The sequence below is a fragment of the Thunnus albacares genome, chromosome 9 (genome assembly GCF_914725855.1).
Source record: "Thunnus albacares chromosome 9, fThuAlb1.1, whole genome shotgun sequence".
Classification (NCBI taxonomy): domain Eukaryota; kingdom Metazoa; phylum Chordata; class Actinopteri; order Scombriformes; family Scombridae; genus Thunnus; species Thunnus albacares.
This window is the reverse complement of record NC_058114.1, coordinates 32981402-32993018: the sequence shown is the minus strand read 5'-3', so window position 1 is coordinate 32993018 and position 11617 is coordinate 32981402. Positions and strand designations below refer to the sequence as shown.

Here is an 11617-nt window from a genome sequence, read left to right as displayed (position 1 = left end):
AGAAAAATAACAGTCTGGTACGGCAGGCATTCAGTGTCAGTGAAAACATGACACACAAGACTGGAACTTAAGAGATGAGGAACACAGAGTCCACTGTCATTCTGACAAAACATCTCAACATTTTGACCATCTTGGTTTGACACAGTGTCAAAGGATTGTGTCATTTTGGTGGCTTCATTATGAAACATAAATGAAAGGTTTTGGGTGAGTTACAGCCTTTTGCAGGTTAACTATAGTGTTTTGCAGCATGTAGGAGCTGTTTTGGGAAATGCAACTTTAAAAATGTTCTGAGAAATATGCCAAACAATTGAGAAAAACTGTATTTTCAGTGTTAATGTTTGTTTATTGTCTTTTTTACAATTCAAATGCGGTGGGCTAGTTATTTAATATCATATGTAATTGTAACACTGTATACTCAACTGCTCGTGTATGCATAGTCAACTATGATCTTTTATGACACTTAGGCATCTAGGTTTGGACTCAGGAACGAGGGACACAACTAATTAGGGATTAAAGAAAATAACTCAATTTATTACAACACAACAAAAAACAAGAAAATAAACTTTCAACTCAAATTGTCTCTTATAGCGAATTGCTGTTGTTTTAGTCTTTTTGTTTATCAGTCTGTAGAAAGAATCCACAGTTCAAAGTTCTTTTCAGTTCTCCTCAGTTCAGGTGTGTATGTGTGTATTGTTGTTGCTACCTGGGTAGTGTGTATGTTGAGATCTCATATGTTTATCTGTCCAGGAGGAAGGTTGTTGTCATTCCAGGTGAGTTGAGAAAGCAGGCCAGATACTCTCTGCCCCTGGTATGGATCCTGACTCGCAAAACCAGACCTCCTCCTCGGAAATAACCTCAGACTCAAAAACAACCTACACACAGCGGGGAAAATATCTCTCATCACTATTGTTCAATAATTGTGTTCATTTCAATAACCATATTTCTCTTACACTTTCTCTGTATGAATGGCTTAACTCAATTAATTAGTGAATCAACAATATTTAAACAGCACACAGAAAAAAACAACAAATCTTAGAGCCTTATTTGAACTTAAATGCAACATCTCACATTAAGCTGTGTATCCTCCGTGAAAACTAGCCACAGTAAAACCAGCTGCTCTCTTAATGTCATAACCTGCCGCGTTACCATACGAAGGAAAACAAAATGGCGTTTGCGGTGTCACAAGTCAAATACCGCTCATGTTTACATCCTCCTTTGTAGCACAACAGAAAAATAACACTCAAAATTAAAGCTGCAAGCAGCGATGATCGGGCCCTCGCACCCCAGCGCATGTCGAAGTGACGCTCAGTCGAAGGGCTTTTGTCAGTGACTTGTTGTGTAAAGTTTGAGGTAGATCCAACCGTGTACACTCAAGTTATATCAATTTCCTCTGTCATGGCGAAACATCAAAACTCAACGCCACGCCACGGCCAAACCATCATGATCATACACTACTCTAGATGACACACACTGATTTTGAAGTCCTTACGATGAAATCTGTAGGAGGAGTGCGTTAAAATACAAGGTAGGCTATGCAAAATGGCCAAAAAAAGGCGAAAATTGACCAGTTTTTCAAGATGGCCGACTTCCTGTTCAACTTACAATAAGGCGTCAACAGACTTTTTTGTGCGTCTTGACATTATACATGTGCCCTGTGAATTTCATCTCTCTACGTTAATCTGGAAGGCGGGGCTTCAATTTTGAAATTTTAAAGGGGGCGCTGTTGAGCCATTTTGTTACGCCCATTAAGAGGAACTACATAGGTTTTTAGCTGGTGTCTCTCCAGACATGTGTGTCAAGTTTCGTGACTGTAGAGCAATCCATTCTCCCTGTAAAACAGTATTGTATTTCATGGCGAAGGATGTGTCGCCATGGTAACAGCATTCAGTTTTGGGTCATGAGCTGCCAAATGTAGCATCACCAAAGTCTCGTTTATTAGCTGACTTAATTTCAGGTGCATCAGCCAAATTTCCTAGGAGTAATTAGACAAAGTACGACACGTGTTACTTCATGTTGCCAGTAGGTGGCGCTATGACTTTCGCTAAATATGAGACTGAACATGTGTTCAGATTGGGACTCTTAACAAGCATATGAAATTTGGAAAAGATCAGACCACGTGGAGTGAAGTTATAAGGCGTTGAAATGTCATGGCGACACATCGGAATTCGCTGCGTCGCCATGGCAACACCTTTCGACGAAGTGTCACCAACTTCATAATATACGATCTCCAAGGTCTTGAGAGTTTCCTGAGTAAATTTCAGCTGGATTCGATCACCGTCCTAATCACAGGGCGTCAGAGCGTAAAAACATGTAACTTCCTGTTGAAGACGCACACTGATTTTGAAGTCCTTACGACAAATTCCGTACGAGGAGTTTGTTAAAATACAAGGCATGACAAATGGCAGTGAAAAAGTTTTTCAAAATGGTGGACTTCTTGTTGGATGCTTTTTGTGCGTGTGAATAAATTACATATGCCCTGTGAATTTCATTTTCTATGTTAATCTTTAAGGCTGGGCTTCAATTTAGACATTTTTTATGGGGCACTTTTGAGTTATTTTGTGTCATACATGTCAATGACTCATACAAAATGTAATTTTGTGTCTCTTCAGACATGTGTCAAGTTTCGTGACTGTTGGCCATTCCTTGTCGCTGAAACAAGGAATTGATTGCTGCTATTGATGTGTTGCCATGGCAACGGCTTTTGATCATGTGTCATTCTCATGTAGCGTCCATGCTTTATTAAGAGGATGAGGATTGGTCGACATGTTATGTTCCGATTTAACCTTAGTCAATCAGAGGCAGAGTAGGGGCGGGGCTACCTGGAGTATGTGTAAAAAAAAATAGCCGGGCAACCAGATCCACTTAAGCAAGCTGAAGGTCAGCATCTCTTCTACTGTGTTTTCACTTGTCATTTTTAATAGGAAATATGAGTTCGGGATATGTTACATGACGAAATATGTCTTGTGACGATGTTTACTATTACACATATTATGCTATATTTTTTATTTCGTAATACGTAAATTAAACCTTTTATGACAATATCTTTATAAGTTTTGAGTCTCTTCATTGCTTTTCGGTTACTTTGTAATAAAGTACTGTTCTTGGATTTTTATTTGCAAAGCTTTGGTCATAGTTAATTCTCAACTTGTCATTGCTGTGTTTCGCTGCTCTGCAGCTCTGCACAAATGGTGGGGTGGGGGATGGGCAGCGTCTGCCGCGTTCAGAAAGTACTAAAGAGTAGCGAAGTAGCGAGAAGGCGACTTGAAATGATAGCAAAATTCAGCAGAGATAGTAATTGTTTATACGCCTTATGAAATTACGACCCCGTGTAATTTAAGTGTAAAAGCATATACAGGCTTGTAGTTGCACAATTAATTACTTTTTCTCTGAATTAAAAATGTGCTATATCTATATGATATATGATATGATGTGATATTTTTGTTTTGTTTTCTTTCCATAGTATGTGGTTATTAATTAAGTATTTATCTTTGTTGTTTGTAGTTTAATTATTGTGTCGGGTTTTATGTTGTTGCGCAGATGGCTGAGGCATCACCCTCGAAATTCACGAAAACTGATGATGCTGAGATGGAGCAGCTCCGGCAGGAGCTGCAGCTACATTCTGTAAGTGATTAATGTGGTAGTTTTTGTGTAGAGAGTATTTATGAGATTCTTTATGAGTTGGACAAAACACCTCGGAAAAATAAATATGGTATTTGGAAAATAATATCGACATGATAATATGGAAAAATACAATGTTATGCTCATACAAATCAAATTCCATGTACATAATACTTTATAAAACCGGCAAATACTTTTTTTTTAAATCAAGGTGTGATTTTTACCTTGCTATTGTTTATTTTTTTTTAATGTTATCAAGTAATTGGATTCAAATCAGCATGTGTTTATCTGTTCACAGTATTCATGCAACGACGAGGCAGTGCCCCGACGCCAGCTATATGAGCAGAGCGTCGGGGTACATGGCCGAGTCTGCCACAAGATCGCAAAAGAGATTCGTCTTCGCCGGGCGGCCGAGATGAAGCTGCGCATGGAGCAGCAGCAGAAGCATCAGCTTCAACTGCAGCTGCTCCATGCGCAGCAGCAAATAAAGGAACTGCAGGAGCAGTTGGAGGTGGAGCGGGCGTGTGCCTGTTTTATTAAAGATGGTAATTGTTTGTTCAGTTGTGGAGAGGCTATTGTAGATGTTATTGAGTACCATTGCATGTTTTATATTCATATGCATTATATATATATATATGACTGTTATCAGGTGTATTAGTCACAATATTATTTAACAGGTGCCCCTTGAAGTGTGTGTTATTCTGTTGTCAATGCAGAAGAACCCCCTCCACCCACAATATTATTAATAGGTAAATTTTAATAAAGTTATACTATGTACCAGCTCCATATTTGGGTTTTATTGGTACACAGTCACTTCTCTGTTCAAAAATAAAACATTATATTGTTTTATTTATAGCTTTATGATTATTTTCACAACATAGATTAATCTGTAAAAATTCATGAAATGGAGCAATTTAGTTGTTAGAGTAACGTGAGTAATTACTTATTAATATCCATTTTTATGTTATTTTCAATATTTTTTATCTAACCAGGTCAGTATTGGTTTCTGTCTTTTTTGTTTCAACATATTACCTCTTGAAGCATTAATACTCAGTTTATTTGTAAAGTACTGATTAATTTTAAATGTAGCAGTTCATTACAACTATTTCCTTTTAATAACATTGTGCGCTGGAACGCAAAGGCTTTTATTTTGACAACTTCCGTAATGGTATCCGGTATGTTTTTTTCTTCAGCAGCTTTGCGCATATTTGTCGGCACTCCTGGTTGGCTGATTTGAATTTTGAAAGCCGCAAAGGTTAAGGTATAAATACTGGTGAGATAACGTTTGCCGCTTGTTGCTTTGTTTTCGGACATTGTGACAACTGGTGAGAGAGCGATAGCGCGAACAAGCTAGCTTGTGAGCCTTTCTGCAATTTCAACAGCAACTTCAGCAGCGACTTGAGCAGCGACTTTGACAGCATTCTTCTTCTCTTCGGTGGACTTTTGGTGAACGCACTGTAAGTGAATGAAATGTTTTATAATTAGCGACAAAGTTTTAAGGTATTTGTGGCTCATTATCATTTTATCCTCATGTGTATCATTAGCTCCTGTGTGAAGTCAATTATAGCTTTAGGAACAGTGTTTTTTTATGTTTCGAGTATGGTAATTTCAAACGTTGTCCTATGAGTAACGTACGTTTTGTGTTAACGGATAGCTGCACTCCCACTATCGAAATTTAGCTTTAGCATTATTATTTGTATTGTTAAACATAGATTGTCAAAGCACTCTGCTAAACTAGCTATGATTAACGCCATCCTATCAACCAAATATAGCCACTTTTTCTTAGTCTATGGTCTGTAAACTTGTACACATCGTCGGAGTCCCTTATATTAACCATGTTATTTTGTCAGAAATTATATATCCCTTGTGGCCAAGTTTCTTTCATTGATAAAGTGTGTGTGTGTGTGTGTGTGTGTGTGTGTGTGTGTGTGTGTGTGTGGGTGGGTTGGCGCGCGCGGTCTGTCTATTACAGAAAACAATAATTTGAAATATTTTCCCGCCATTGTAAATGATATGTTAGATGTATGAAAAAATGTAATAGTACCTCTATTGTGTGTTAGAAGTGTTTAGTAATGTCATATAGCACAGTGTCATAATGTAAATTAACCAGTTGTGTCTGCATATTTTCAGATGCCTCGCAACAAGTCCTTTCGCCGTTCTCAGGCAGCCAGGCAGAGCATGGCGGAGCGCCGTCTTGTGGTTTCCGGACCTCAGCGGCCTTCCACTGGCACCTGTGCCCGTATGTATTCAACAGTTTTTTCAGTACAGCTTTTTCTTATATGTATATGCATTACATAGTTGTAGTATGATTGTAATGTATGTTTCCATGCATTTGTTTGTTCCAAATTTTTAATTGAACTTTTTGTGGGGTTGTTGTGTTTTTATAAACAGGTGAGGGCACAGGTTTTCGTCATAAGGTGAAGAAGTGGCCAATTTCTGTTTTGACTGGGCGCAGTCACAAATTGGTCATTCCACCTGAGGATCCTGACAAGAAGGTATTATTGGTTCAGAGTTTAATAAAAAACCTTTGATGTAAAGAGTTGTTATTGATTGTAATTGGTTAAATTGTTTGTTGTTCCAGTTCGTTCTTGTCATTGGAGCCTCCCATCTACGGGCCATGGTAGATGGATTTGTGAAGATGCCAGGGGGACGCCTCTCCTTTGGCTTCATGTCGACCCCGGGGGCCTGTGCGTCTGAGTTGAGGACCGAGATGTTGCATGCTGCTGTACCTCGGACACCCGACGCAGTCTGTGTGATGGCCCCCAGCAACAACCTGACCGCCAGCAGGACGGTTGATGAGGCGGGAGCTGACTTTCGACAGTTCCTGCGCAGCGCGTGCAGTCTTTGGACAACGGTATGCTTTATAGTAGTAAATAGTCTTTGGTACTACGCATTATTTGATTGGGTTACCTGGTGAAAATTGTATACAATAATTTTCATCATTATGGAAATACTTTTGTTTTGTATAGGTCTTTGTCCAGGATTTCACACCTCGCCTGAATGCAGACCTGGGTATTCAGGAACTCATGCGGCAAGAGCAGAGCATGGGTAAGTTGAAAAGAAAGTTTTAGTGTTAGTTTTGATATGTATAACAGATGATTTCTTTTTGGCCTATCTGATTATAGGAATCAAAGAATTCATTCAGTTAATATGATATAAAGTGACAAATTAATATATGTAGATATTTCACTGTTTCATGATGTGTGTGTGTGTGTGAGTTTTTTGTTTCAGTGTTGTTGTTTTTTTTTTTTTTTAGGTATCAGATACTTTCCCACCGCTGAGCACTTCCCCTTGGATCACCTGGACTTGTGGAGCAGAGATGGCGTAAGTAGAACAATATCTGATAAGATTGCCAATGAAAAACTTCCTATACTCAAGTTTAGTTGATTTTTAAAGTGCAATTCATTGTAGATTCATACAGACATGAAAACTTCTGTTTTGTAAAATGTTATTTATTGCTTATATTTTGCAGGTCCACCTGAGTGATGCTGGCGGTATGGCGATCCTCTCTCAGCTGATCTGGATGTCTGCTTATCAGCTATTGGAGACACCACCACCTACGCCCCAGGTTCCTCTCAGGACTTCACCCCCTGGGAGAACCTTTGTACCAAAGGTGGTGGTGAAGGGAGAAGCACCTGTGCCGCGTCCGTCAAACCCTTTTGACTGGACAGTTGTCAGCAAGGGCAGGAAGGTGAGACATTGCATATTGTATGTGTGTTTTAGTTTTTGGAGTGGAAGATTTTTCCTGACTAGTGTAACACTGTGCGGACAAAGTGATATCCATTTGTTGCTGTACCTGTGTGCATGTTTTGGCTTATTTTCAAGATACATTTGCAACAATGGTCTTGTTCTTTTGTTTTCCACAGGCAGATGAAACATCAGTCAAGTGTTTCATCCCGCTGAATCCCGTCCGTTTCAGCAGTGCCGTGTTGGATGCGATGGACAAAGCTGTCCCATCGCATCTCCCTAGCCCTGTGTGCACGGCTGTTCCACAAGGCAAACTGGTTATTTGCATTCAAATTGTATTTGTGAGGCCTTTTTATAAGTGTTTTGTCTTGACACAGAATGGGACTGTTATATTGTATGAATTTACTTATGCCCCAAATTTGTATTTGTATTTAAAATGTTTTTGTCTTACATTAGAAGCCAAATGTGGTCCGCCGGCAGAAAGCTGTTGCCTCAAAAAGGAAACGTGGACAGCAGCAGGTTGGTAACTTTTCTTTTTTTAAATGTTATATTTACATTTTTCTTTTGTATAGTTTGAGAAGATAGTAATGACATATTTACCTGTTTGTAATATTCAGGGAGTAATTGTGAAACAATGATAAAGTACATTTATACAGTTCTTTCAATTGTGTTTCCTTCCTAGGTTGTGGCTAAACCTGGCACCCAGCTCGTGTCTTGTGAGGCCTCACCTGGCTGTCCTGTGAAAGACGTTCTGCCGGTGGAGGTTTGTGTGAATGTATTTTACACTTCAGCATTATTTACAATCATGCAAGTCTAGTTTAAATTGGTAGCCTATAAGGTTGCATATAAAAAAACATGGATTAGTTATACGCATTGTATATCTGTAAAGTCGAAGCAAATTGTATAATACAGACCTAATGTTTATAAAGGATGTTTTGTTCTTGCACTAGAAGCCAGAAGATATTTTGTGTCACAGCAGACTTGCAAGGAAGTATTTTAGTAATGTGGTTCATTCATTTTGTTTAATTTTATTTTGTTTTTGCTTTTTGTGTTGTAGGAGGAGGCAACCCCCTGTTTTGTGGAGGTGTTTTCCCAGGATTCACCTACCATTGTCAAGACAGTGGTTGCAGGCGAGGAGGTAGGTGCTCTCACTAAAAATTTTCTGTTTCGTTCTGGTTTCTTGTAATGGAGTTAGTGAAGCTACTTTATTGTCACTGTTCATGTAGTATAAATGATAATTACAAATTGATATTTTTTGTAGCATTAAAGCCCCATGTCTATGCAGTTTATACATTGTGTTTTTTCATGTGGTATTTTGTTTTTATAGGAGGAGGGAACCCCTTGTGTTGTGGAGGTGTTTTCCCATGATGCACCTACCAGTCCCATTCAATTGGTTGGAACAGAGGAGGTTTGTGCTCTTAGTCTGAATGTTTTTGAATCTAGTCATCAGCTATGCTATTGTTAGTGTAGTATATGCATGATTGAAAACAGTTTTGTTATTATTTGTAGTAGTAGTAGTAGTAGTTGCACTTTGGAAACGTAATATAGTCTAGATGAAATCAAGTGTAAACATGGAAATAGTAACCAGCCTTTTTTGTTGAACTCAATAAATACACCTAACTAGATGAAGACTAACTAAAGGTGTAATACAGTCTGTGATCGAGAGTGTTTTGTTTTGTCTATTTCTGATGAGGATGATGATGGGAGCGCACTGATCAAAATCTCCATTTATCTTTATTACAGATGCCGGACAAGGAGAGTCTTCATCATCAGCACTCATCAGGATCTGGTAAGGTGAAGAGCAAGGCTAGCCCTAGCTCCAGCGTATTATGGTCTTCTGTAGTAGCTGGTACTTCTAGCCATGTTCAACATAGTGTAACAGGTTCGTATCATCAGGGTAGTAATCGCTTTAAATATGGGGGATTCCAATGTATGGCTGTTGGTTTGGTAAGTCTGGCAAAACATGCGGTTGACAGTGTTTTTGCATGGCAGGTAAAAGATCTAGACAGGGTCGTAGTTTTAGGTGATCAGTTGTACACGTCTTTGAGAGACAACAAGAAGATTAGTGGATCATCTAAATTCTTGTGTGTTCCTGATTTGCCAAAGCACTCGGTTATAGATGGACATAACTTTGAGTTTCGTTATGGTGACTATGTATCGGGTGATGTCAGTGTGGTTGATGGAGAGTTTATTCAGGCTGGCATATTCATGTCTCTACAAAATAGCTTGAAAAACATGTTTGAGAAATATGATACATGTTTGCTAACATTGTGTGGTACCACGTGTGCAGTCATTCGTCAAAACGGACGCTATGCGGTTGTTGATTCCCATGCGCGCAGTGCTGCTGGAATGCCAGATCCTAACGGTAATAGTGTTGTTGTATATTTTAGTTGTCTTAAAGAGGTGTACAGTTTCATATGCAATTTGTCTACATCTCTCACTCAAAATGACAGACCATATGAGATTGCTGGTGTTCGTGTCATTTGCGGGGGCAGTAAGTCTGAGTTGAGAACAACAAAGTGTACTGACACTGTCACGACTTGTGAAACTGCATCCATGGCTTTCGGTTCATCGCTGGTATGTGGTATTCCTTCAGGAAGTAAAGTTGACCGAGGTACGAAGCGTAAGATTACAGGGCAAAACTTGTGCTGCTAAGAAAATGAAAAGGAATAATGTGGCTGTAGTGAATTCAGATGTTGTGTTTGTCAGTGATGTAACTTCGAAAAAGCTGTGGTTTGATCCCATTTGTAAAGATGTTGCGCAGGCTTTATGTACACAGTTTAATGTAGAGTTTGAGAAATATGATGCACCAATGCCTACAGAAGTTGGTCTGTTGGGAACGCCGTGTAAGAATGAGAAAATAGTGGCTGACGGTAACTGTTTCTTTAGAGCGATTTCCCAAGCTGTTAGTGGAACACAAAAGAACCATAGGAAAATTAGACTTGCTGTTGTGAAACAATTAGAGAGTAATGCTGCGGACTATAAAAGTATCTTGAGAAGTGAATATTCTTCAGTGGTAGAATACATTAAAAGTTCAAAAATGCGATATGTTGGCAGTTGGGCAACTGAGGTTGAAATACAGGCAGCAGCAGATTGTTTAGGAGTTAATATCTTTACTTATCATGATGATCGATGGCTAGAATATAGTTGCAAATATAGGTGTTTTTCAAAACAGGGGATCTACTTAGAAAATTGTAATGGTAACCATTATGAAAGTGTTGTTTGTGTTCATCAGCCTGAACTCCATAGTTGTTATGGTAGCTGCAAGTTGAACAGGTCTGAGTCCAAAGTGTACAATTTGAGACGGCAGAGTGCAGAGGAATGTTCATGGGTTAGCGCTGTGACAGAGAACACAAGTAAGAGCGATCAGAAAGTCCAGGAACAGAGTACAGCAACAAATAATGCTATTTCTAAGTATTTTATAAAGAAAAAGTATCTACAAATGAAAAAGAAATATCAGGAAAGTGTGCAGCATAGGGAGAAACGTAAGGAAAAGATTAAAGTGAAATATCAGAAAAATTTGTTGCATAGGGAGAAAGTTAAGGAAATGAGTGTAAGCAAATATAGGAGAGATATGTTGCATAGACAAAGTGTAAAAGCCATGACTAAAGCGAGATATTATGGAAATGCTGACCATAAGAAGCGTGTTTTAGCAGCCAACAAAGTGAAGAGGCAACAATTGAAAGAAAAGGCGGAGCAGTTTGATTTTGTTATGGAGCAGTTTTTGGCTAAAGTAAAGGATGGGCCAGAGTTTGTGTGTTGCGTCTGTCATAGATTGTTGTTTAGACATCAGGTTTTGAATTGTAAGAGGGATTTTTATAACAAGAATGAAGCAGTAGCATCATTTGCAGATAAATGTATCACTGAAGTGTATTTACACAAATGTAATAAGGACTGTGAAAAGCCATGTCAGTTGTTGGATACAGCTAGAGGTTGTCTGTGGATTTGTTACACTTGTCATGGTAAGATTAATAAAGGTATAATGCCACCTGAATGTGCAATAAACAGTTTGAAAGTTGATCCCATTCCACCAGAGTTGGCATGTTTGAATAGTTTAGAGCAGCATTTGATTTCTTTACATATACCATTTATGAAAATGTTAGCGTTACCTAAGGGAGGACAGAATGGTGTACATGGACCGGTAACATGTGTTCCAGCAAATATTGTGCAGACTAGTAATGTTCTGCCTCGTAATATGGAAGGATCTTTGTTGCGTGTAAAATTGAAACGCAAGTTAACGTATAAAGGGCATTATGAGTATCAGTTTGTTGATACTATGCATGTAAGGCAGGCATTGCAGTATTTAAAAAGG

The 11617-nt window shown here is 38.8% G+C and overlaps 1 protein-coding gene across 1 annotated transcript; it reads left to right on the top strand.

Moving 5' to 3' along the window:
• The first annotated feature begins 4263 nt into the window (after positions 1-4263).
• LOC122989132 lies at positions 4264-9960 on the top strand. The gene is made up of 13 exons (XM_044361813.1): positions 4264-5857; positions 6010-6113; positions 6200-6472; positions 6588-6666; positions 6714-6727; positions 6805-7000; positions 7157-7222; positions 7393-7622; positions 7762-7824; positions 7988-8068; positions 8363-8443; positions 8633-8713; positions 9049-9960. Exons 1-13 carry the CDS (start codon positions 5749-5751, stop codon positions 9958-9960), a joined length of 2289 nt encoding a protein of 762 aa, XP_044217748.1. The 5' UTR covers positions 4264-5748.
• Positions 9961-11617: the final 1657 nt, after the last annotated feature.